The sequence below is a fragment of the Paramacrobiotus metropolitanus genome, unplaced genomic scaffold (assembly GCF_019649055.1).
Source record: "Paramacrobiotus metropolitanus isolate TYO unplaced genomic scaffold, Prichtersi_v1.0 Parri_scaffold0000003, whole genome shotgun sequence".
Taxonomy (NCBI): Eukaryota; Metazoa; Tardigrada; class Eutardigrada; order Parachela; family Macrobiotidae; genus Paramacrobiotus; species Paramacrobiotus metropolitanus.
Genome location: NW_026570223.1, coordinates 2,166,097 through 2,188,878, shown reverse-complemented (window position 1 = coordinate 2,188,878; position 22,782 = coordinate 2,166,097). Strand labels below are relative to the sequence as shown.

The 22,782-nt window shown below is 42.0% G+C and overlaps 3 protein-coding genes across 6 annotated transcripts; 1 reads left to right on the top strand and 2 right to left on the bottom strand.

The window, feature by feature from the left end:
- Nucleotides 1–46: 46 nt before the first annotated feature.
- Nucleotides 47–8,049, bottom strand: LOC129597048 (uncharacterized). 3 transcript variants are annotated; one of them, XM_055494485.1, is made up of 23 exons: nt 7,824–8,049; nt 7,661–7,708; nt 7,336–7,452; nt 7,020–7,171; nt 6,314–6,860; nt 5,949–6,111; nt 5,737–5,872; nt 5,432–5,608; nt 5,043–5,366; nt 4,680–4,834; nt 4,358–4,537; nt 4,024–4,219; nt 3,639–3,761; nt 3,457–3,555; nt 3,099–3,319; nt 2,775–3,041; nt 2,544–2,691; nt 1,843–2,480; nt 1,119–1,598; nt 872–1,001; nt 770–810; nt 561–680; nt 47–471 (listed from the first exon to the last, which is right to left on the bottom strand). In XM_055494485.1, the coding sequence occupies exons 3-23, from the start codon at nt 7,421–7,423 to the stop codon at nt 324–326; spliced, it is 4,533 nt and encodes a 1,510-aa protein (XP_055350460.1). In that variant the 5' UTR covers nt 7,424–7,452; nt 7,661–7,708; nt 7,824–8,049; the 3' UTR covers nt 47–323. The 3 variants fall into 3 exon arrangements, with proteins under 3 accessions (XP_055350460.1, XP_055350452.1, XP_055350468.1); XM_055494477.1 differs by lacking the exon at nt 7,661–7,708; XM_055494493.1 differs by lacking the exon at nt 7,661–7,708 and having other exon boundaries at nt 332–471; nt 552–680.
- A 241-nt stretch (nt 8,050–8,290) lies between these two features.
- On the top strand, nt 8,291–10,492 carry LOC129594932 (dynactin subunit 5-like). The gene is made up of 6 exons (XM_055491800.1): nt 8,291–8,760; nt 8,933–9,001; nt 9,198–9,316; nt 9,598–9,748; nt 9,999–10,101; nt 10,171–10,492. The coding sequence occupies exons 1-6, from the start codon at nt 8,710–8,712 to the stop codon at nt 10,266–10,268; spliced, it is 591 nt and encodes a 196-aa protein (XP_055347775.1). The 5' UTR covers nt 8,291–8,709; the 3' UTR covers nt 10,269–10,492.
- Nucleotides 10,493–10,548: 56 nt separating this feature from the next.
- Nucleotides 10,549–16,996, bottom strand: LOC129594916 (palmitoyltransferase ZDHHC5-B-like). 2 transcript variants are annotated; one of them, XM_055491782.1, is made up of 8 exons: nt 16,020–16,996; nt 15,626–15,747; nt 14,245–14,415; nt 13,507–13,663; nt 13,270–13,372; nt 12,221–12,312; nt 11,988–12,141; nt 10,549–11,520 (listed from the first exon to the last, which is right to left on the bottom strand). In XM_055491782.1, exons 1-8 carry the CDS (start codon nt 16,121–16,123, stop codon nt 10,891–10,893), a joined length of 1,533 nt encoding a protein of 510 aa, XP_055347757.1. In that variant the 5' UTR covers nt 16,124–16,996; the 3' UTR covers nt 10,549–10,890. The 2 variants fall into 2 exon arrangements, with proteins under 2 accessions (XP_055347757.1, XP_055347765.1); XM_055491790.1 differs by having other exon boundaries at nt 16,095–16,996.
- Between the last annotated feature and the right edge of the window lie 5,786 nt (nt 16,997–22,782).

Sequence of the window (22,782 nt, the reverse complement as noted above, 5' to 3'; positions counted from 1 at the left end):
TTTTAGTTGTAAGCACAGAAATAGACAGAAATCTACTCTAGCAATTTCAATAGCCAATCGAAGTGCATTGCCATGATCGGTAATCTTTGCCCTAATAATCCAAAGTAATGTTGAAAATTCGCAACACACTGTGCGCTAAAACTCAGGAACACACAACTCCCATTTTCCTTATACAATTCCCAAAGACTATACAATTCCCATTTTCTCTAGATCAGTTCAACTAAACATCAAGAGTACGGCTAGATTACAAAACCAAAAAAAGAAAAATCTGTGCATTTTTCCTGCACTTTGGTCCGATTACGTTCTTGCGCTTGCTGTTCCACTTAACTCGCTCTCTTCTTCGCAAGTTTGCGATCAATTTCCCCACCCTTCGAGAACCGACATGCAACATCCCCACAACGGCAGTATATTCTGTCGTTTTCATCTTCGTTGTCCATTTTCGCTGTCCAAAACGACTCCGAATAATCCAATCTGAAAATAATATGAGAAAATATTTTTTCCGTAAAAGCAAATTCCTTTCTACCTACATCACATCTTTACAGGACTTGTACCGTTCTTACGTAATGTAGTCGCCAGCAGGTATGTCACGGAGAGCAATCAAACAGAGCCTGGGAATATCCACACCATGACCGTATACCGTTGCGGTTTTCGAATTAGGGTTGCAGCTATGGTTGGCATATCTACCGAGTGAAGATTTACATAATTACATATTTCAAAAGCATTGCAAGGCGCTAGTGACAGCAAACAGAGTAGGCAGGAATCCTCATACCTTGTTATACTTCCCGCTCGTTTCGCATCAATTGACCATCTCTAAAATATGGAAAACCCAGATAATTAGGTTGAACAGTACAGTTAGTAGTCTTTCACTTACATTTTGTGCAGCTCCATTGTCCTGACTGCCGGATGGCTTATCCTCTGTACTGGGCATACGGTCGTCTAACATCTGATACATGTACGTATCGTTACAGTATAAATTCCCCAATGCCAACTCTCCAGTGTATCTTCAAAGAAAATACAAACGTATGAGAAATAACATCCACACCAGATTCCACAAACCCGATTTCGATAAATACAGTTTTAAAGAAAACTCTTCGCATTCATATCCAGCAAACACTTACTCGCCAAGGCACTGTCCAGCGAGAACTCCAGTCAGAGTCAGCAGACCCCAGCCAACAGCCGAATCCACATAGATAAGTGCCAATCGTACGGCTAACGTTGGCCACTGGAGAGCGCGCATTGGACATTCCATGCCGCAATCACATCGAATGGAGCACTCCGACAGCGTCATGTCTTCATCGCCTGAACTAAGCAGGGATGATTTCGCTTTATCCCGGAGAGTGACGGCCACCGGCGTTTCATCCAACACGTCATCCGAATGAAACTCTTCGTACGACTTCAACTTCTTCAGATTTTTTGTATACCGAGATTTCTTGTTCACAGCAGGTTTATCCAGGGGATGACGGGCGGGAGCTGCCGGATATCTGGAACTCAGATCCCACCGAATAAACTCGTGTCGCCGCTCGAAGCGGATCACTGCGCTCTCCAGAACACCATCGACTTCGCATTGCTGAATCTCGTCAAATAAGTCGAAAGGATTTCTATCAAGAAGAGCAATTACGTTAATTTTCATTTTATTACTGCATGGTAATTTCAATCTCACTATTGCCCATCTAAAGTGCTATCTGCCGCCGAAAAAACAGTCCATCGGTGCATGTACTGGAATAAGCGTGCAGTATACATGTAGCTAACATACAACTGCAAGCGGTAGTACTTTGTACTTCGTACAATATTTGGTTGGAAAAAAACAGCACTGACTTTCAACTACCTATTCCCAGCACTTACCGAACAAATTTTCGGTATTGGTCATCTTCGTCCTTGTGTACAGCCCCGGTAACATGGTTCAGATTACGCGTTTTACGCATCGGATATCGGCGGGTATCAGCCATTTCGCTGTCCACTTGATGCACCCCCCGTTTACGACTGCTGCGACTGGTAACCGGCAACCGGCCGACCGATTCCGAACGCTTACGGACAATCGTCCGGTTTCGGAAGGTCTCCATTGAGTGACTGCGCCGGAATCGCCGCTCACCGCACGCATTTCCACCATTTCCCGATGCCTCGACCAGCGCCAGTATGTGTAAAAGGTCATTTCCTACTACCGCATTACATCGCTGCATTTTAGCCAATAAACGCTTTTTCAGGCTCTCGCGATGGCTATCGGAGAACGGGGGCCTGTTACGACTGAGCGCAGTAGTACCGCTATCCAGCTGACCTTTAGGCACGTAACACTGATCGATGAACACGTTATATGCGTGCTTGCTGTACGCAGTGCAGTAGTGCAGCCCACAATACTGCCCCTCTATTTTTTTCTCCTTCGCCGCCACGCAGCGGCATATGGTTTCACAAGCGCTATTCGACATAGCGCAGCGGCATTTGGCATCGACGCAGGTATCGTATGGTTCTTTGAACTTGCAAGCATCCTACACACACAACTTGTCATCCAGTACAAAGACATCTGGTACAAGTAATTATTGCTCAAATACCTGCCAAAACTCCGGTTTTCTCGGAAGCGTCTGATACAGGAGCGGAGGTATGGTCGCCGTAACATACAGTAGCTCATGTACATCAAACTTTTTCGTTAAGAAATTGTACACGGGAATGGGAGCTAAAGCTCTACCGCTCGTCAAATCCCTTCAATTAAACAGCCAAAGTTAATATCAGCATCAGGAAAAATATAAAGCATTCTAGTAACAGCATGAACCGGTTTGTCTTACCCACAAGCTTCGCCAATCGGTTTATCTCCGAACAATTTCGGCACACATTCAGTTTCCAGACTTTCGTCGTCGATAAATCTTTCCATCAAACGGATAATGATGCGAAATTTCTTTATCTTTTCTTTATCCCTTTCCTGACCAAGCAACACACGCGCCAATTTGTATGGCGTAAGTCCGGCGAAACTTTTTTTCGATACCACAATCGCGGGCCTTCGTGAAACAAAAATTCTGACGAACTGGGTATTGCACACGCGGATGGCAACGTGCCTGCAACATCAAAGACAATATTACACAAAATCCACACAAAACGCACAGAACGTTTACAATGGCGTTTCTCCCCAGTTGTCACGCATCCAAGGTGTAACTGTTTCGAAAAAGTATTTCGCTAAATCGTTGCGGTGAAAGAAAGCCACCCAGTGCAAAATAGTCCATCCATTGGCATCCTGCAGTTCCAAATCCAACTTCCGATTGATCAAACTCAGGAAACAAGCCTCGCGGATCCAGAGAAGCGTGTGGAACAACGGCGCAGCCATCGAATAATTATCCTACACAACCACACAAACGCAAGATAACAATACTGCGCCATCTTATCCCTGCCAAAGATATTCGTATTTCAACTGGAAGCATGTGTTATGCTACAAGATTCTGTATTACGGAGAATATTAAAAAGAAGTCAACTAACCTTCATAGAAGCATTGGCTTTGAAATCCAAGAAGAAGCTCATCAATGCATAGCTTTTCTTGATCGCTGCCCAGTGCAGCGGTGTATAAAGATCTTTGTCCTACACAAAAGGATTCACAGAAAAATTGAAAGGAGAAGCAGATGACGACTGAATGCGTCTACTCGACTACAAATAACGCTTACCACAGTGTTAACATCTGCACCAACAATTAGCAAAGCGTATACACAGGTCACGGCTCCTGTTTTAACGGCCAGCATCAAAGGAGTTTCTCCAGATGCATCTTTTCGGTGAATATCGGAGCCGCACTACAATATAAACAATAAATACATGGCATATTACACTAATAAACAGATCGCAGTAAATAAGACAGAAAATATAAAGTAAATAAAAAATCAAGCAGATATGGTTTTGAATTAAAAAAAACTTCCTAAAATTAATAAGGAAGCGATTTAATACATTGAATTACTTAAGACAAAGTTAAACCCGCGAAGAAATCAAACAAACTCATACGGCAGTGCTAAAAATTTGTCGGTGACTTTAATGAACTTATTACTGCTCAATGCTTACTTGCGAGAGAAGAAGAATTTTGATTACGCTTTTCTCAACCACTGCTCGATGGACCAGCGTCCGACCGGAAGACTCATCCAAAACGCCAAAACATTCGCCCCACTTTTTCCGGTCTTTGCGAGCTTCCAAAAGAGCCCACCATTCCAAGCTCAGAATGGCTTCTTTAAATTCTTCATCGGTTTTAGACTGCATGAGCCTGAATAAAAATAACAAGAATGCGATCCGGATATTGTAAATATTAAAAACAAGTCACAAAAAGGAAGCAAGAAAACAGCAAAAGTTAACAACTGTTACAACTGCTTCAGCAAAAACAACATTCGATCCATACATTCACCTCTCTGCATCTGCCGCAACGGTGCACTTCAAAGAGGATTCAAATAAATGCCGTTCGCTGTCGGTGCAGTAGACGTAGTAGTCTTCGGCTTTTGCATCGCGCATAGCTGGAATCTTTACTAACGTTTTCTGTAGATTCCCAAAAACTTCTCGGTGATCTTGGATGGTAATTAATTGTTCTCTATAAAAGCAAAAGCAATTTAGTTATCAACTCCAAATATTATTTTTCAGTATGACATCGTTAATAACTTAATACGAATAACCTAAGAAGCAATTAATACTGAATAAAGAACATCAGTAAGAAAATTCTTTTCGATTCTTACGGCCCATGGTTAGGCTCGTATCCTGTCTCCGTCCCGTATTCCTTGGAAGCCAGACAATGTGGACACATCCGAGCCACTTTAACAACCGCGCGACAATCCAAATGATACAAATGGGTATCAGTTCCTTTTTCTCCGTGGCAAACCATAAAATCTTTCTAATAAACCAAAAATGCATTACCGTAAAAGGGAACATCTCGCGAGGACACACGCTTTATAGTCTCTCAGTTGAAACAAAAGACAGCACAAGAAGCTGGAAACGATCAAATACGAGTACCGTATTAACGTGAAATAAGGGCAGTAACAACAGCATGACTGTGCATTTTTCTAACAAAAGCGAAAAGAGGTGTAAAAACGAGCACTCACGTTATCTTCCTCGAAAAATTCCCGGCAAAAGGGGCAAATCTTGTGTTCCCGCAATAGGGCCAGATGCTTCGGGCAGAATACTCCCACCGTTCCAGACTGCGGCCACCAGTAGAACTCCGCTTCCTCACCTTGAAGCTTCAGCTTCCGGTTGCATTTGACCAGGGCGTTGCGACTTGTTCGATGAACCGCCAAACATCGCATTTCATGTGCCCTAACTTTGCGTAACTCATCCTGGGTCAACATTTCCTTAAACTTAGGATCTTTTACCGATTCCGGTTTACACTGGCATGCACAGGAAGAAGAAACGTCTCCCCAGGCTTTTATCTAAAAAAAACTCGTACACATGGTAAAACAGAATGAGGGAAGAAGTTCTATGCATTAGAACACACTTTTTCATCATCGCGTCCTGCTTTCCAACCACACGCCGACTTGCCCAGTTTGCCTTGGTTGTCGTGTACACGCACTTTCCGATCTCTCAGTTTCATATGAGCAAACTGGTCCACGAAGTCTTTCGGTTCTTCTTCTTCCCACTCATCCTCGGATGATGATTTTGCTTTTGTCGGAATCTATACAATATAACTGAGCAGTTCCTTTCGCGCATTCTAACATTTACTCTATTTCCCAAACATGGTAATGCATGCATAAAAGGCATACCATATCAACGGCTACGTATTATACGCAGTTGCTTTATTACCGTGTCCTCCACAGCTGGAGGCAGTTCTGCCATGTCTTCAACAATCTGGGTTTCTTCAACATGCTGATGCACATCCTGGGATCTCAAATCTTTCAATGACACCAAATTCAGCTCTGCAGGGTCGTACGGGCGTGATCTGCAAGTTCACAACGATCGAACGAATTATTAGTTTGACTTCATGCGTTTAAAGAAGAAGACATGTCAACAATTACGTCTTTTTCGGCGCGGATTTTGCTGCTGATGGCTGGGCGCGATGAAGAGTGCGCCATGTAGTGCGCTTGGAGACATCAGACTGCTTTTCAGGTTCCACAGAGACGTCCATTGCTTCCGTAGATGAAGGTGGCTCCGCAGATACTGGAATAGCTGCCAGAATATCTGCAATAAGTATAGAAGCCTCGAAAGAGTTGCAACATACATGACCTTTTACTGCCAGCACTACAAAACCAAAAACCGCGACATAACATCACGGCGAATCACCAGTATCAAAAAAATACCCAGCAAATTACTGCAAGTATGTACGATTCATTCTCATAATTACGAGAAGTGGATATCAGTTTAATGACAGAAATGTTCTCACCTTCTGCAGGTACATCTTGAACCCATTCTGCGCTATCCGGATGCGGCGGTGTTTTCGGGCGGGGACGGTTAATCTTTGCCCCTGTGCCCATACGCGCCGTAGGTCCACGTAATCGTCGTAAACGTGTGGCCAGCTCCTCCTCAAGTTCGCGCTCCCGTCGTTCCCTCAGCTGCTGGCGCAAAACACGCGCCGGACTGGGAATCCGGCGGGCCATCTGAGTGAAGCGCCTCGTGTCCATCAGCAAGTTATTCGGCGTCTCCAGGATCTTCCGCTCGGGCAGTAAAGGATTGGCCAGCAACTGCGACATTTGGCCGGCGGTGGGCGCTTCGCCGGACAGCGCCATGGCCAAGGCATAATGACGGCCTTCTGTCCGCTGATAGCGCTCGGGAGCTGCGAAAGTTGTGGTGGGCATGGGTGGTGGTAAAGGAGGCGGCTGTGGCGCAGACGTGCCCCATGTCTCTTCCACATAATTACTCCATCGCGAAGCGGAATGGGAGCTGGATGCCGGTGCCGCCTGCGGAATAGGCGGCTGTGTTTGTTGCGGCAGCTAAAACAGCAACTCAACGTTTATCAAAATAATATTCACACTGCGATATTTATTGGTATGGTTATATTTGGATCATATGGATTATGAAAAAACGTAGATTATTTTTTTAAAATTTCGATGAAATTCCATTATCCCTAAAAACTTCATGTGCAAAAATACCAGTGGAGCCGCTGGCGGTGGCATTGGCGGGGCTGTGATCGGAGCCACCGGCTGACTGTGCGCAGAAGACTGTGCCCGGTCGCCCGCGAAGGCACCTGTGGCCTGTGCCATTCGGTACCCGAGTGTTCCGGGGTCGTGCTCCACTTCATCGTCTGCAAAGGTAAACTACGTTATCACCGTGGCACTAGTATTACGATTTTATGGCATAACAAAAATACTCGACCGCTGCGGAAAGCAAAATGTTTACTACAATTAACAACAGTTACAATACTTCCACTTTTAACAGCAGGGAGCTCATGCGCTTACGGTAACTCACCTTCCGAATCAGATGAAGATCCAAGCGGATACACTTCATCCCACCCAGCAGCATTTTCCCCATCGCCCGGAACGCCCCAGCCGTCCATGGCAATGTAGGCGTGAGGTTATGTCAGATCTACACAGCAAAAATGTTCTGATCAGGCGTACGAGGCCGTCCTGTTAAACATGAAGAGGTGCTGCAGCAACCAGCATGCACGATGCAGGTATCCGTATAAGTAATTAGAACTAGGCAGCAGTCAAAACCTTCTCAGCCAACCTCACACTTTCTGGACAACAGGCGCCATACACTGTAAGTATGTTTACAAACACGAAATAATACATACACGCTACAGATATCGGAAACTAGCGAGAACCACTAGTTACGCCAAAAGCTGAAAGATCAAAACAGTGAGCGGGGCACTGGGGACGAAGACTCCAAGGAACTTTCAATCACCCGAACTTGCGACTTTCGTCACTTTCCCAAATCTACGATCTTCGGCTTATTACCTTGTGTCCTCGACAGAATCAGCTGAGCTAACGAACCAATGCAGCCAAATAGTATCTTGGTACAATGCAGTCTATGCAGATACCGCCAAAAGCGAATTTCTGGGCAATAAATGAACCTGGTTAGAACAGTTGCCTCTTTCCAAAATACGTACTCTGAATTATCTATAGATTTCTATAGGATGCCAACCTATTAAAAAGGATAAAACGAATGTTTGCAGAATCAGAATTGTTGAGAGCGGATGAATGGTCATAAGACTTTGTGAAACAAAAGCTAAAGCAAAAAACCGGAGCCGCTATACCGGACTACGTAAATCTGCGCTGTGTAACAGTGCTGGTTTAAGGCTTGAGCTTCTCACAGAAACTAAATCCGGATGCAGTCGATGCAGCCGCTGTTAGGGTAGGCGGAGCGTAAACTCAAAACAAAACCCTGTATTTGTCAGCAATTAAAATTCTATGGATGCCTCAGCGACTCAGGACTGCTTTACTTTTTGGATTCATCGGAATGTTTTGGATCTTTTTACTTATTTAATCGTTTTTTACATTTGTAAGAAATAAATTAGTTTTGACTTCTACGATTTTAGGTCGCATATGATTGATATGAAGGAAAATATGTTTTATTGGTTCTTCTTATCAGAAATTACTGCATGAATCTGATGATGGTGACGATCCTCATCTCCCAGTCAGCGATCGCAGTATAATTTGCTGTTCAGCTACTTACTGCAAGTACTGCGAAAAATACCCCATGCTTATCCCCATGCTTATGTATCTCCCATGCTTATGTATCTCCCGAACTGGGCGAACTGATTGTTTTTGTGGATCTTTTTGTGGAATAGACATTGCCTAATATTTCCCTTCAGTTTTGAGCGTTTTGCTCAGTTGCAGGAGAATGTTGGAGCCTCCGGAACGCTTATATAATCCCCGAGATTATGTGGAAACGGTAAACCGTAACGGTGACTTAAATTTTGATTCTCGAGATTTGAAATACGTATTTTTTGTGCCATAGCGCTGAAACAGTTAATTCTTATTCAAACCAGTATTACTATTGTCGGTAAATATGAATGGATAAGAAATCAGCAAATATCGTTTTGGCTAAAGCATTATCGTTGCAGAACACCGGGAACAAGGTGTCGAAAAAGACCATCTTATGTGGAAGCCAGCAGATTCTTTTAAGTGGCAAGGTACGGGTTTATCGTTCGAAGATTGCAAGTTTCACGGTAAATGGTTAAATAATTAATTGTTACTTACTCACATTGTCAGTATATAGCCGCTAGCGTTCTACTAACATTGTAAAGTAGCACAAAATGGAAAAATTTAATGCGTGTTGCAGGAAACAGTCATGTTACTGGTGTGCTAATCGTTTTTTAATTGGTGCAGTCAATTCTGGAGCACGACTCGGTTATCCGCGCTGATTTATCCACCGTAAAAATTGGACGATATTTTGTTTTATCGCATGGCGCTATCCTGAAACCGTCATACAAACCATTGGCGCGAGTGTAAGTTATCAAGCAAAAAAATAATTATGTCGCAGCATGTTAATAGTCTCATTGGTTTGTCGTTATTTTGTTGCTGTCGAGAGATATTATATGGAGTAACGTGAAAAAGAAGAAGTATGAAAACACTGAACATGGACGGAGCCTTGTAATTGTGTGTTTCAAAGAAATAAATTTAGTGCGAGCTATTGCGTCCTTCATCCTTGTGTAGGCGCATAGCATGTGAGATCGTATAAAAGTTTTGAAAATTCAGGCTTGACTAAAAAATTCTGTTTTGTTTTCAGACAGAGCACTCCACAGTCGGCTGCAGCTGTTCCCATAAGTTTTATGTATTCAAGTTTGAATATTGGGGATTTTGTATATATCGGCGAGAAAAGTGTAGTGCAAGCCGCTTCCATAGGGAGTCATGTTTATATTGGACACAACTGTGTTGTGGTACGTGTGCCAGTTAAAAGTTGTGATTTTTCCTGTTGCCGATGTTTTGGTTGCTATCCATGGTATCGCCAGTTGCAGAATTGTGCTGCATTTTTTTTGCGGCTGATGTACGGCTCGTATTTCAGTACTGCTGTTCCAGGCGCAATGCTGGAACAACGTCGATGTTTAAATTAACGGCAGATGTTTCGTTGTTTGCAGAACATCGATTTACAAATAGTTTTTTCAGTTCCTTACTTTAACTGCTTTACAGAGCCGAGGATGCGTGCTGCGAGATTGTATTTCCATAGCTGACAATACATTCGTCGCTCCTGATACAATAATACCGCCTTTTACGATTTTCGCGGGCAATATTGGTAGGTTTTGTGCATGATATAATACTCCTAGAGTAGCGTCCCAAGCTTATAATTTGGTAATGTATTTAGGTAAGGAAGTTGGCGAGCTACCGGACTGCACCGCTGATCTCATGGAGGAATTTATGACGACGAATTATGCCAAATTTGTTTCTGGAACCCGCTCTTAATGGCGTATTTGCGGAATTTTTTATTTTTAGCGTTGAATACAAAATGTACATATCCCCGCTTGTGGTTTTTTAGAAGATTAGATTTTTTGTTTTTATTTTTTTTGGTTTATACTTGTGCCTTGTGGGATTTGGAAATGTATCGACTGTACATTTCTAAAAGAAGCTAAAAAAAAGCCAAATGCGCTTTTCGGCGGTTAAAAAAATTAAAATTGCGCTGTTTGCGACCTATAATCGCTTTTGTATTCGTATTTCTTGAAAAAATTTTACTCGCAACCCTTGCTTTGCTTGTCACGTTCACTTTTCAAGTTGAATTCCTCACATTTCTTCAGATTTCCAAACCGGGTCGTCTTGACCAGAACATGACACATCATCTACATTCAATCTAATCTAAACAGTTCTATAGAAACGAGCAAAGAACAAGAAACAGCATCTACATTAGACTACAAAAAACAATTTGGACCGGAATGTCAACCACCTGACACATGGAAAAATACAAACCTTAAAAAGCTGCAATAACAACTAGCTAAAATCCCTGACAGTCCCCAGCAGCTTGGCACTCCCATCACAGACCAATTCAAACCCCATAAAAAATCCAAAAAGAACAAAAAACAAACTCACATAACTAAAAATTCCTACGCATTTCAATAGTCTTCTTCAGCTGATTTCCATAAGAAGTCGCACCGGAAGCCGGTGTCACGTGTGAGGGTGCATTTTCCACTTTGCGCCGGGGCGCCAGCTCATATCCCGGCGTCTCCATGGTAATATGCACTTCCTCCGGTTGATGTTGCTGCGTATCGGCTGCTGCCATATCACTCGGCAGTGGATTGTTATTCCGTTTCACATTGACGTGCTTAAAGGATACCACAACATCCGCGTCTCGATTAGCCTTTTCCGCTGCGGTATCGCCGCGTGCACTGGCGACATTATCGTATTCCGGTGAGCCGGAGTGGCGGATAACACGGAATTTCGGGCTGGCAATGGTGGACCGCGTTATAGTGGGCGGCGGAGCGGAATGGAGAGGCATCTGGGAAAGGAGAGGTACGCTCTGCTGGGCGGATATATGCCGGTCCACGGGAAAGGGGAGATCGTGAGTGACCGTCCGGAGATTCTTGTGTGAGTAGATGGGCGATGCCATTACCGCTGTTGTAGTCGTCATAGGCAGACCCGGGCCCAACTGACGACTGGGACGGCCATTGCGGACGATGACGCGCGGAGGCGGCTCACCGCTGTCAATGGATGATAAACTGCTGTGCTGTAAAGAAACATGGCCTTGATAATTACCTCTTTAACAATTCCACCCACGCAAAAAATTCTAACAGCCTAACTGGTAAGTGTCACCATCTTTCAATTTGCGGTATTTACAATTATATCGGAGAAAATCACAAAATTTATCCTAACTAGTAGCTACTTAGCTTAATCATTCAAGATTGTTGTAATGACACTCAATTACATTTACGAAAATTTACTGATTATTTACATCTGGCAAATCTAGAATACGAAGTAAAGTTTTGATAACCTGTGTTTTAAAAAATCAATATAATGTACCATGCAACACTATCTGTACAACTCGCTTTTTACATAATTAATTTAGACAAACCATCGTTATTAATCCTATCTCAAGTCAGACTCTGACTAACCGCAAATCCGTAAAAAAAGAATAAGGGAGGCATCCCGAGTAATGGTACCGAACTTATGGATATGCTAAGGATGTGCATTCACCTCATCAATGCTATCTTTCGTTCGTGTTTTTACAAATTTGGCCATATGTTTAGGCGAAGATTGTGGCGAAAATAAACCAAGATTCTGGCCTTTTAGCTGCTGATTTAACAGTGACGCTCGAAGAGACTGGGAATCATTTAACGATTCAGGCAACCTATGCAAAAAAGAAAATAAATCTCTGGAACCCGAGAAAGAATGATTCGTCCACGAGAACGGATCAAAATGAGTCGCACTTGGGATACAACGGCCCACACAATGCTTGACAACAATTGGCCCAACAACCATCATCAAATGGATTTGTCGCGTGTCGGAATTTTCCTGTAACCTGCAAAATCATAAAACTTTAATAAAGCATGGACTATTGTAATGCATGAGACTACCAAATACAGCCTACCGAGTAGCACGTACAACTATAGGTTACTTTACGGTCTGTTCCACAAAACAATAAGCACCGTAATAAAATTGTCCATATTTTATTGTCAGTCATTTGTCAGGCTACTTAACAATGATGTTGTGGCACCTTAAAACCTTAAAAACACTGATTGTGGACTCGTAAATAACAAAATAAAATAAGTTTTAACCTAACAGCAGTATTAAAAAAAAATCAGATGCTTTCTTCTACCTACGACAAAGTTACGGATTTTCCTGAAACACTAAAACCGGTTGGAAATTTGACAATCAGCCGAAACGTCTTCGTTCACATAACTTTAAAGGTTGTCAATATTTTTATGCCAAACAATTACCATTTCCTTTCTGGAAATGGCAGGTGCCGTACGGAAATTCAGAAAAATTATTTCCTATGATTACCACTTCATTACCCAAGACAAGAAGCTGACTGTCCAAGATCTGCGTTATAGCAATTTAAGTGCGGCCATAAAATCATCGTACACGAACAAACACTCTGTTGTTTTCTACATTCCTGGCTGAATAAATTAGCATTACTGATCTCGTGAAACTGTTTAATGTCGGCTATAATAAATGGAATTAAATGCCAACTGCGAAGTGCAATAAATGCAGAATTTGTTAAGCAAAAAACAATACCTGAAAAAAATACTGCAGAAAAAATTTAAAACAATACCAATTTCAAACCATATCAATTGAAGCCAGGGAGAGAATGTTGTATGTAAGTACTAGATTTGTAAACAAAACTTAGGACCAGGGCTGCACAACTAACCGCTATTACTTATGGTTAGCACAGTCTGCACCAAAACCCAAAACTTTAATTACTGTACTGTGAAAATGCATAACAGTTCAGTATGGCAGTTTAGAAAACAGCACATACCTGTTCATTTGTGGTCATGCCGCGGCTGACTAGACTGATATGGAAGAAGGTAAGGCCACCCACCGGAAGCAACAGCAATCCAACCACAACGGCAATGCCAATCCTACATCCATAAAAGCAAACAGCTACTCTCAAGGCTCAATCGATCGTTTCTCAATGGGCCATCGAAATGCGCCGCTTAATGAAAGCCATACATATATCTCGGACTATACAGAGGGAAAAATGTAAATCACTTACGATACGAGCACATTGGGTGTTGTCAGTGCATCCAAATGAGTGAGAATGTACATTAGGCAGAAACTTATACAGATCACCATGTGGATGGTCAGGGTGTTAAGGAAGATGAAGAAGAAGCGGTAATTCCGCCGGCCAACACAATTGGCCACCCATGGACCTGTTCAGATAATATATGTTGCACAGTTATTCATAATGTAATCAGCCAACGGCCTTTGGGGCCTGGCGCGTAAAAACAGGTCCCAAAGCCCAGGCGCTACAGCAACTACTCATGTGGAATGAATCTTCCTGTGGATTAACGATATTTCCAAACGATTTGCTATCGGGACGAGAGCAGCATGTTCTTAGCATGTCATCCGCGGCTGCGGCAAACAGCACTGAGTCTTACCAACCGAGAACGGATAATTAATGGAAGTAACGACCTACTTGCTAATTCTACTGTTTCATGACAAATTGTTATAAAAACTTTTAATTCCGTTCTTTGGCTGGCTCATTAAAAATTTCCTTAACCAAGCCAATAAAAATTTCAATTTTAGTAAAACCGTAAATAAAACGCCACAACAAAAAAATCAGCATAATTTTAAAATCTTGTGCATTAATTTCAAAAACAGTCGCTTTAACAACTCTGGATCAAATTTTTTTATGAGCAAATCGGTATTATTATTATTAGTAGTAGTTAGTAGTATGAGTCCTCCTTACGCATTATTTACTGTATAATGCAAAACAAACATGCGCACATACAGTGGTGGTCAAAAACTTCCAAACAGCGGTTGCATGTACTGCAGTGCGATACACGAGGAGGTCGGTAGAAATTGCAAGTCGAACAGTATTTCAGCTTCAACTGCACATCGTTAATGGTAACCATCCGGTAGGTGGCTGGTGCCTCTTCCGGTATAGGTTCATCAGGAGCCGCTACAATGGCAGAATCAACAGTTAGTGCAAACGAGTATCATCAGACGGCGGCAGATAAAGGAGGCGGCATAATAATGCGTTATCAAATAACTAGTTTTTAAATCAACAACCAGATGCTCCACTTTTATCAAAATCCCCTGCACAGCAAGCGGCATAGAGAGGAAATCACCTCGTGAGAAACGTCTGTCTTTCACTGACAGCCGTGTAAGCGCCTTATGGTTAAATCTTTTAGAAAATAACGACAATAATCGGATGGTGATGATAGTGCGCGCTTGACAGAATGACAGTTGCAGACACGCGCCGCTGCATGCAGCGCAAGAGCATAACCACATGCGGATCACTTTCACAAAAAGTAGAACATAAATTTTCAATTTTCTTGGGGCCATTCAGTAGCAATGGATTATTTGATCAAAATAGCACGACCTAACTGGCAATCTTAAATATGCTGGTAAAGTACACCAACTGTCGCATATTAAACGCGACTTTATCGCAAACCAATACTGGTTTAAAAAAAATTCTGGAGATGCCTGCCCAAATTTCAATTCGTACTAATTTACTACCGATCACAGTTCGTTAGAAAACATACCACATTAATTCGTTATTTCGACGCAGCTGGACCCTAAAAACGCTCTTTAAAATTTTGCTCAACAAAATTCAAAAAGCGAGATTGCTGAAAAGTTTTGCCGACAGAAACGGTCACAACAGAGTAATTATGCGGTTTACATTCATTACTTTTAATAAGAGAAGTCTTCGAAAGTGCCACAACGTGCCAAACATCATTAACGACACCTAATTATACAGCAAAATACCCTTTACTCCATCGCCTGCCGGATCATACATCAACTTCACGACTAATCAAAATGACAGAAAATCAATTGCCCGAATTTGAAAAGGGAAGCGTGTTTCATATTCCATGCGAGAATCAATAAAAATGCTTGATATAACACAAAATTAACCAAATATACCGCATTTGACAATGTCGGTAAGTACCGTACTGAAATGTCCTACAAAAAGCCAAAACCACACGCAATGCCAAAACTACACAGTACACTGTACATATATACAGTCTATATTCAATTTTGATTTAAGCCACAACAAAAATACGTAGAAACGAGGTGTAACTATACTTTTTAAAAAGAAAAATTTATCCAAAATTCCACGCGAAAATTGTATAATTAAAAAACTTCAATTTAAAAACATATATATTTACCTCTAGGCAGAAATCCTGGATCCATAAATGTCGCCACAGCTAAATTGGACATGATGATAAGAAGCAGTAGCGCGCTGACAATGGGTATCAGAACACTGTGTTGTACCGCCAACTGATAAGCCCTGGAAAAAAAAATAACGAATAAATCGTCGCCGTCACTTCGAATTCAACTGCACTTTATGCAAAAAAGGTGACAATAGCTTGAAAATTTTTTTCATCGTTTTCTGTTTAATGGCGTAACAAAAAGGCATATCTAGTTATCTAGCACTCGGAAGCGAAAAGCACTCCGGAGATGGGAAAGCGAATCCCCATGATTATCAATTCCCCAAACTCCCGAGGAATGCTCTCGCTCAAGTAGCCACTTGAAATCCGAGCTCCCTACTTGAACACTTACGGAAAGGCCAGATACAGTGATGTAATGGTAATAATGAGAAACCATGCGGCAAATGTCGGCAACAATTGACTCAACTCGCAACGGGCTCGTCGCGTTCGTGCCATGATGGTCGGCCTAACAGGCAGAATGGTCGGATTACTGGCGTCTTTATCTTCGCAATTATCCACATGAATCACATGAATTATCGGGCAGGTGGGAGCAGGAGCAATGCATCCGTTGTGTCATTTCCACTCCAGCATGTAGGCCGTGCACGGTGGTCGGTATATGCGAAAAATCGATAATGATCAACAAAGAAAGATATGCGGGGTCTTTTGTGTGCTGCAATACAAGAAACAATGTCTCCTGTGAGTTTTTGCAGTCTATTAATAACAATAGTCATCCAATTATCCGCGGTAATCTGCAATTTTCCGTTTTCGCGCCAGGCACCATTGCGCGAACGATTCACAGAGGACGAAAGATTATCCTTTTACAAAGATCGAATTTCATGCTCCGTGTCAATCAAAGGCTCACACAGCAAGTGCTGAAAGCGCAGCGCTGCTCATGATGTCGCGCAGAATGCAATGAAAGTGCGCGCAAACGGCCAACGGTGATTCCTGATGCAGTTTAGCAAATGCAAAAGATGTCAAAATTCGGAAGTTTCCCACAAATAAATCCAAAGGAATTATAATTTTCCCAGAGAAAATAAACAACGCGTTAAACTTGGACGTGGTCAAACGAAATATGGTAAACACACAGTTCACACAGCACTCGTTCACAAATGGCCCGCTGTATGTGGCTTTCGACTCCTCGCGAGTTTCACAGAGCCTGAAATCTGCGAGACGGGGCTCAAGATCATATAAAAGTTAAAATAAAAAAGAACATTTGAAAACATAAAACGAATTACCACCTAATGGACCGGAAAATTTTTTGAAAGTTTATAATTCTGCTAGCGCTGCTACGGCCTAACAACCACATTAGAAACGGATAAAAACGGAAATTGATGACATCAGGGAAATACTTTATACCCAAGTCACTCACCATGCCAAATGGCCTGCGGGTCCATCATAAAGATGAGGATATGTATGCGCCAAGGTGCAGCGGGCATATTGCGCTCTGTCGCATAAGCGCAAAAATTAACGCTCTGCCAAAAACTCTGTCCATGAGTACTATGAAGTCTATGTTAGTTACAGGGAGCGAACCGAAAGCGTTTACAAAGCGTACTGCTGGAAGCAGTGCACGTTTGGCAGCCATGGTAAGGCTTCAGGGACATTTTCGAGTAAGCTCGACATTTTGAAACCAGAAAACGTATTATACGTGAGTCTGTGCTCTGATCCGATCCTGCTGGGGGGTTGGGATGTGTGATATTCGTATAATTCAGTTCATTTTATGGACTTACGTATTGCTCGGTGGCAGCGTTTTGCGCATCCATCCACTCTCTAACTCTCCCGAAATCCACTGGAAGTTGGAATTCGGAACTGTAATAGCGCTTCTGAGCGTACGAAGCACACTGCAATAAAATCATAAAAAAACGAAAAATGCACATGCGGTACTTGATAACTGCATGGGTAAATAACGATGCCATGAGATTCAGTAATCAAATTTCCTACATTTTCTTACTGCAATCTCTGAAAGAGTTATCCTAGTCTTAAATAGTGAGACATGCTCGACTCTTTAGAAATTCAAAATCATTTTGCAATGTTATCCATTGGGCCAGCGGTATTTTTTGGTTAAATATTGTCGGCTTATCTTAAATATGTCGTCTACAGATCTGCGCTGTGCTCACTGTGTTGGCGATAAATCCTTTTCGACGAAGTCAAACTTAAACCGTCACGTAAAAAAGTACCATCCAGAATTTGCGGTTCCAACAATTGGTGGGTTAAAAATAAGACTGCGAGATAAACTTGTGAAAACTAAAATACTATATTTGCGTCGTAGCGGGAAAATGTCAAGAGCCGGACTGCCAATTTGCCTTTTATTATCTTGAGTCTTTGATTTCACATTTATCTGTTTTTCATAATCGGACTGAATTCAGCGTGAAAGAGAAGGCATTTCAAACGTTCGACGAATTTTTGTCTTGGAAAGCTGATTTTGAAGATGTCACCGCTAGTCAGTTCAATCACGCCAATGGAGAGAAAAAAACAGGAACCGAAAGTTCTTTCAGAATGTATTCTTGTTTTCGGAATTTTAAATGTGCCGGAGACGGGATTTTGAAAAAAGAACGAAAGCTCAAATGTACCGCTTTTATTAAGGTACGTTTTAGTCTTTTAGAGCATTGTTAGTAAATCATACATCAGGTAACAGAATAAATTTTCGAAACTAGTAACAAAGGTCATGTAGAGCATAGTGCAGAGTAGACCATATTTAGCAAGTGCTAACATTAGTGCACAGCTGCCGGTATTTATCAAGTGGTAACATTAGTGCACAGGTGCTTGTAAAGCGAAGTGTAAAACACTATGCTGTTATTGATTACAACTTAGTTTATGCCGACTGTAGAAGTACAGAATATTGTGCGCACCAGACCCGTGCAGTTATGGAAAATTCACGGGTTACACTATTCATACAAGTAAACCGAGTTTCGCTATTCATGCAAATAAACCGACCTCGCCAGGGAATGTCTTTCTCATCGCTACTTAATAACGCGGAGAATTTGGGTAAACAAATTAAAATCTTGCTTGACCATAATCTTCATCAAAACGGCTTCGTCAGCGGATGTAACGTGTAAACGTGAACCGTTTTGTTCCCTGGTATGGAGATTATGGTAAAATTGTCTGCACAGCCAAAGAGAATGGTTTCGAGGTGGAAAGAATTATGGCCTGTTTCTATACGAAATCTGTGTTTTTGCGCTGTTGCAATATACTTATCACGTTTCGACGAAATACAGATGTTATACTAATAAATATAATGATAACAACAACAGATCTATTTTTCAGGTGAAAATCGCAAGTGAAAGAGTGGTAGCGTCCTACTGTGAACACCATTATGGTCACGATGTTAACGCTGACCTTCATACCCAAAAAATTTCCGAAAAATTACGACTCGATATCGGAAGCAGACTGGCTTTAGGCGCAGACCCGCGCCTGATAGTGCGAGATGTGCGGAAAAGGGCATGGGAAAAACTCCAGAAAGGTTTGTAAGAATATTAAAGTGTTTTACATTGATTGCGCCCAATTGCAATGTAATACTAACTTTGTAGAGGGTGTTCACTCGCGTGCTTTGTACATCACTTTGAAAGATGTATACAACATTCGTCACGAATTAAAGTTGGACTGGGAGCCATTACAGACCTGTCAATACCAGTCAATGGGAGCTGAAGCGGCGTACGAGAGTACGGTTCCATTACAGGAAAGAAATTTATTATACCTGAAGAACATCTCACAAAAATGTGGCCAGTTCCCAGAATTACCCGAGTCGTATTTTATAGCTGTTGTTCAGACGCCTTTTCAAAGGGCACAGCTTGAAAGACTCAACCGCAAGAGTCTATGCATAGATGCAACACATGGTGTTTGTGGTCAGCGTGGATTCAAACTCATAACGCTCATGGGCATCGATGCTTCGGAACGTGGATTCCCAGTTGGTCACTGCATTTCGAACCACGAAGACGAGTTGACAGTTTCGGCTTTTTTCAAAATATTGAAACGACAAATTTTGGATTTCCATACGCAGTGGTTTTTATCTGATGATGCTCCTGCGTTTTTTAACGCTTACCAACAAGTGATTGGAGGCGAAGCCAAAAAAATACTTTGTACTTGGCATGTCCGAAAGAATGTAAATCAGTGGCTCGATCGAAACGCCCGCTCGATTACTGATGCAAAAAAACTGTTCGGCAACATTATGTATGCACGTGGAATATCTGAAGCGGAAGCCGAAAGCGCCAAACTTATCAGATTGGTCAGCACTGACAGGAAGGTGTTTTCCTATTTATCTCAGTATCTGGAACGAATAAGCGAATGGTCACTGCCGTATCGCATCGGCGCTGCCTTTTCGACCAGTGCGTTCATTGAAAGCTTTCATAGGTTAGTCCATTTTGAGAGTGCTGGTAAATTTCGTTTTATTACACTGTAGAGTGTAGATCATACTGTACAAGTAGTATTTTTTTAAGGGTTGCAGTATAGTTCAGATGTAGACGTACTAAACGCGCGCTAAACAAGCACTGCATGGTCGAGCCGCTCCCGTCTGTGTATGGGCAGTTTTGGTAGTCATACTTCAAAATCACACACTTAGTGGGATTTTGAAATTTATGTAAGTAATCGTAGTTTATAATAATATTATTAATACTCCTGTATTATACGAGTATAGAACTACCGGCCGAGTACCGGGTATACCCGCAAATTCACAGTTAGTTCATATACTTGCTCCAGGAAGTAGTGACCTTAGTGTAGACGTTAGTGCTGAAGGATACTGTAAGCTGAGTACAAATGAAAGTGTTAAACGTTGTACTCATACTAGTAGTTATTATTGATTGCTGGATGGTGGTATGGGTAGACTCGCACTGTTACCAAAGTTTAAACGTTTTAAAAGAATTAAAATCGCGTTCGCAAGTTGGTCTTGACTAGTTAGAAGTTATAAAGTAATGTGAGTAATGCGTCTTCTGACTTCCGTTTATTCAGCAAGCCTCAAGGCGGCCTCTTAGTTCACCGAAAACGGCATCGGCGTAAAACATGTCAGTTAAAAGAACTTAGTCAACGTAAAAAATGAGAAAACTAAAACCTTGTGGCGGCCCGTGGTCAGGCGTTTTGCATATTCATTACCACTTAAAATGCCACAAAAAAATTAAAAGCGCAAGTTGCAAACTGCAACACACGATATCAGATAACAGGATATTTAAAACGCCGCATGAAGGCCGGTAATCAATGTACTGATCCGTGCCGTAGGTTTGACCAATCTATCAGCAAAGTCGTGTTGTAGTGATAGCCAGGTCACTACGAGTACTGCACAGTAGAACATTAGCTGCTGTTTCCTTATTAATTAAGTAATAACACTAAGTATTTTATATAACAGATTTTTATATCTGAGTACACCCGCTAGCGACTCGAATGAATTGAAAGGAAATTCTTTCCAATGTCGCCCATGAAGATCGTTTTTACACCGATCCAGACTTCCATGATTTTTTCAAATTTTAAAATGAATTTTAAAATTTTTGAAATTCATTTTAAAATATGAAAGACATGCCAGAACAGTGGATCGGTGTAAAGACGATCTTCGTGGTTATGTGCATTTACGTGCAAAATTTGAGGGAGATCGGTCCATAATGAGACTTTTGGTACACCTGAACGCATTTAAACTTTTTGGAATTTTCTAATAGCCATAACTCCCGAACCGGATGTTGCGCGCACAAACGGTTTTCACGCCAGTGTATACAAATCTTCTGGCTATAGAATGTCACAAACCGAAACAAAAATGTGTTTGGGAGTGCGCGAAAGTGAAAGTTTTCGTGCCTGTACACCAATTTGGTACTATGTACCGGCCCACTTCCCTTAAGATTTATCGTTCGACCGGTACCGGTACCGGCATCTGTGAGCCCACTTAGGAGGTCATCTTTTTTGAATAAAAAAACATGTGACACAGTTTCTAACCTAGCTGAATCGAATGTGGATCCTAATTTTCTGTAGTCATCTCTAGTTTTTCGGATGCCGAGGTTACGAGTTGTTGTAATATAGACCTTACTCCTTGATTATTCTCTGATAGCACGAACGGAAGACTGTACGGTACAACATTCTGTAATCGCAGCGTCAGCCGGAAATAATTTCAAATGCCAAGCTCTAGCCCTGAGTTCCGGGCGCTTACTGTTAGCACTGATCTCATTGTAATTAACTAAATCTAGTATCAGTATGTTCTGCAATCTATAAGTATGAACCAGTGATGAAGTTTGTGCTGTTTGTATATTTTAGAGTTCTTAAGCGTGTACATCTGAATGCAAAAACCGGCATGCGAATCGATGAGTTGTTTGGGGGCTTATTGGACTACATCGAGCAGTTGGAAATTAAACGTTTTACTGATACTGTGACTGCCAAACCATCGTATCGGCAGCAGGAAATCAAACGAAATCACCGGGAGGCCGCAAAAGTAATTTCCAAGTATTCGTTCGAAAAGGAGGCAGAATCCCGCTTTGTTTGTAAGAACTTGAATTCTGGAAATGAACACGTCATTATTATCGCTGATTGCGCAACCAAAAACTGCGAAACCTTTTGCGCCGGATGCAATGTTGCGGTTTGTCTACACCGTTTTTCTTGCGACTGTCCCGCTGCGGTGGGAGGATTTCGGGCTTGTAATCATGTTCATCTGCTTTGCCTATCCGAAAACGCACATCTTCAGATTTCTTTTTCTTCTGAAGATTCACCACAATCAGTACGAAACACACTTGTTTGCTCAATTTGGTACTTTCAGTGAATTAACATTTTTTTGTAGGTTGATTCGGTCCGTTTTGAAAATTTCGCCCAGGAGTCTGACGTTCCGATGCCCACGCTGCCGTTTACTTCGGCTGTCCCTCAAGGGCCACAACAGCCTGGGTCAAAATATACACAGTGTTTGCAGACGCTCCGAGACTTTTTAGTTGACGCTGCAGACAATAGAAGCCCAGAGAACATTCAGCTGGCGGTAAAATGCGCTGCCTTAATTCAAAAACACCGGACAAAATCTTTGTTGAGTCAGGTTTCTACAGCCGGAATTCGAGAAGCAAAGGCGAGAAATTCTAGACTAAAACGTCAGCCGCGTCGATTTAAGAAGTACAAGAAGAAGACCAAGCAAGTATAATGTTGAAATTTGGGATGACGTTTAATAGCGTTTG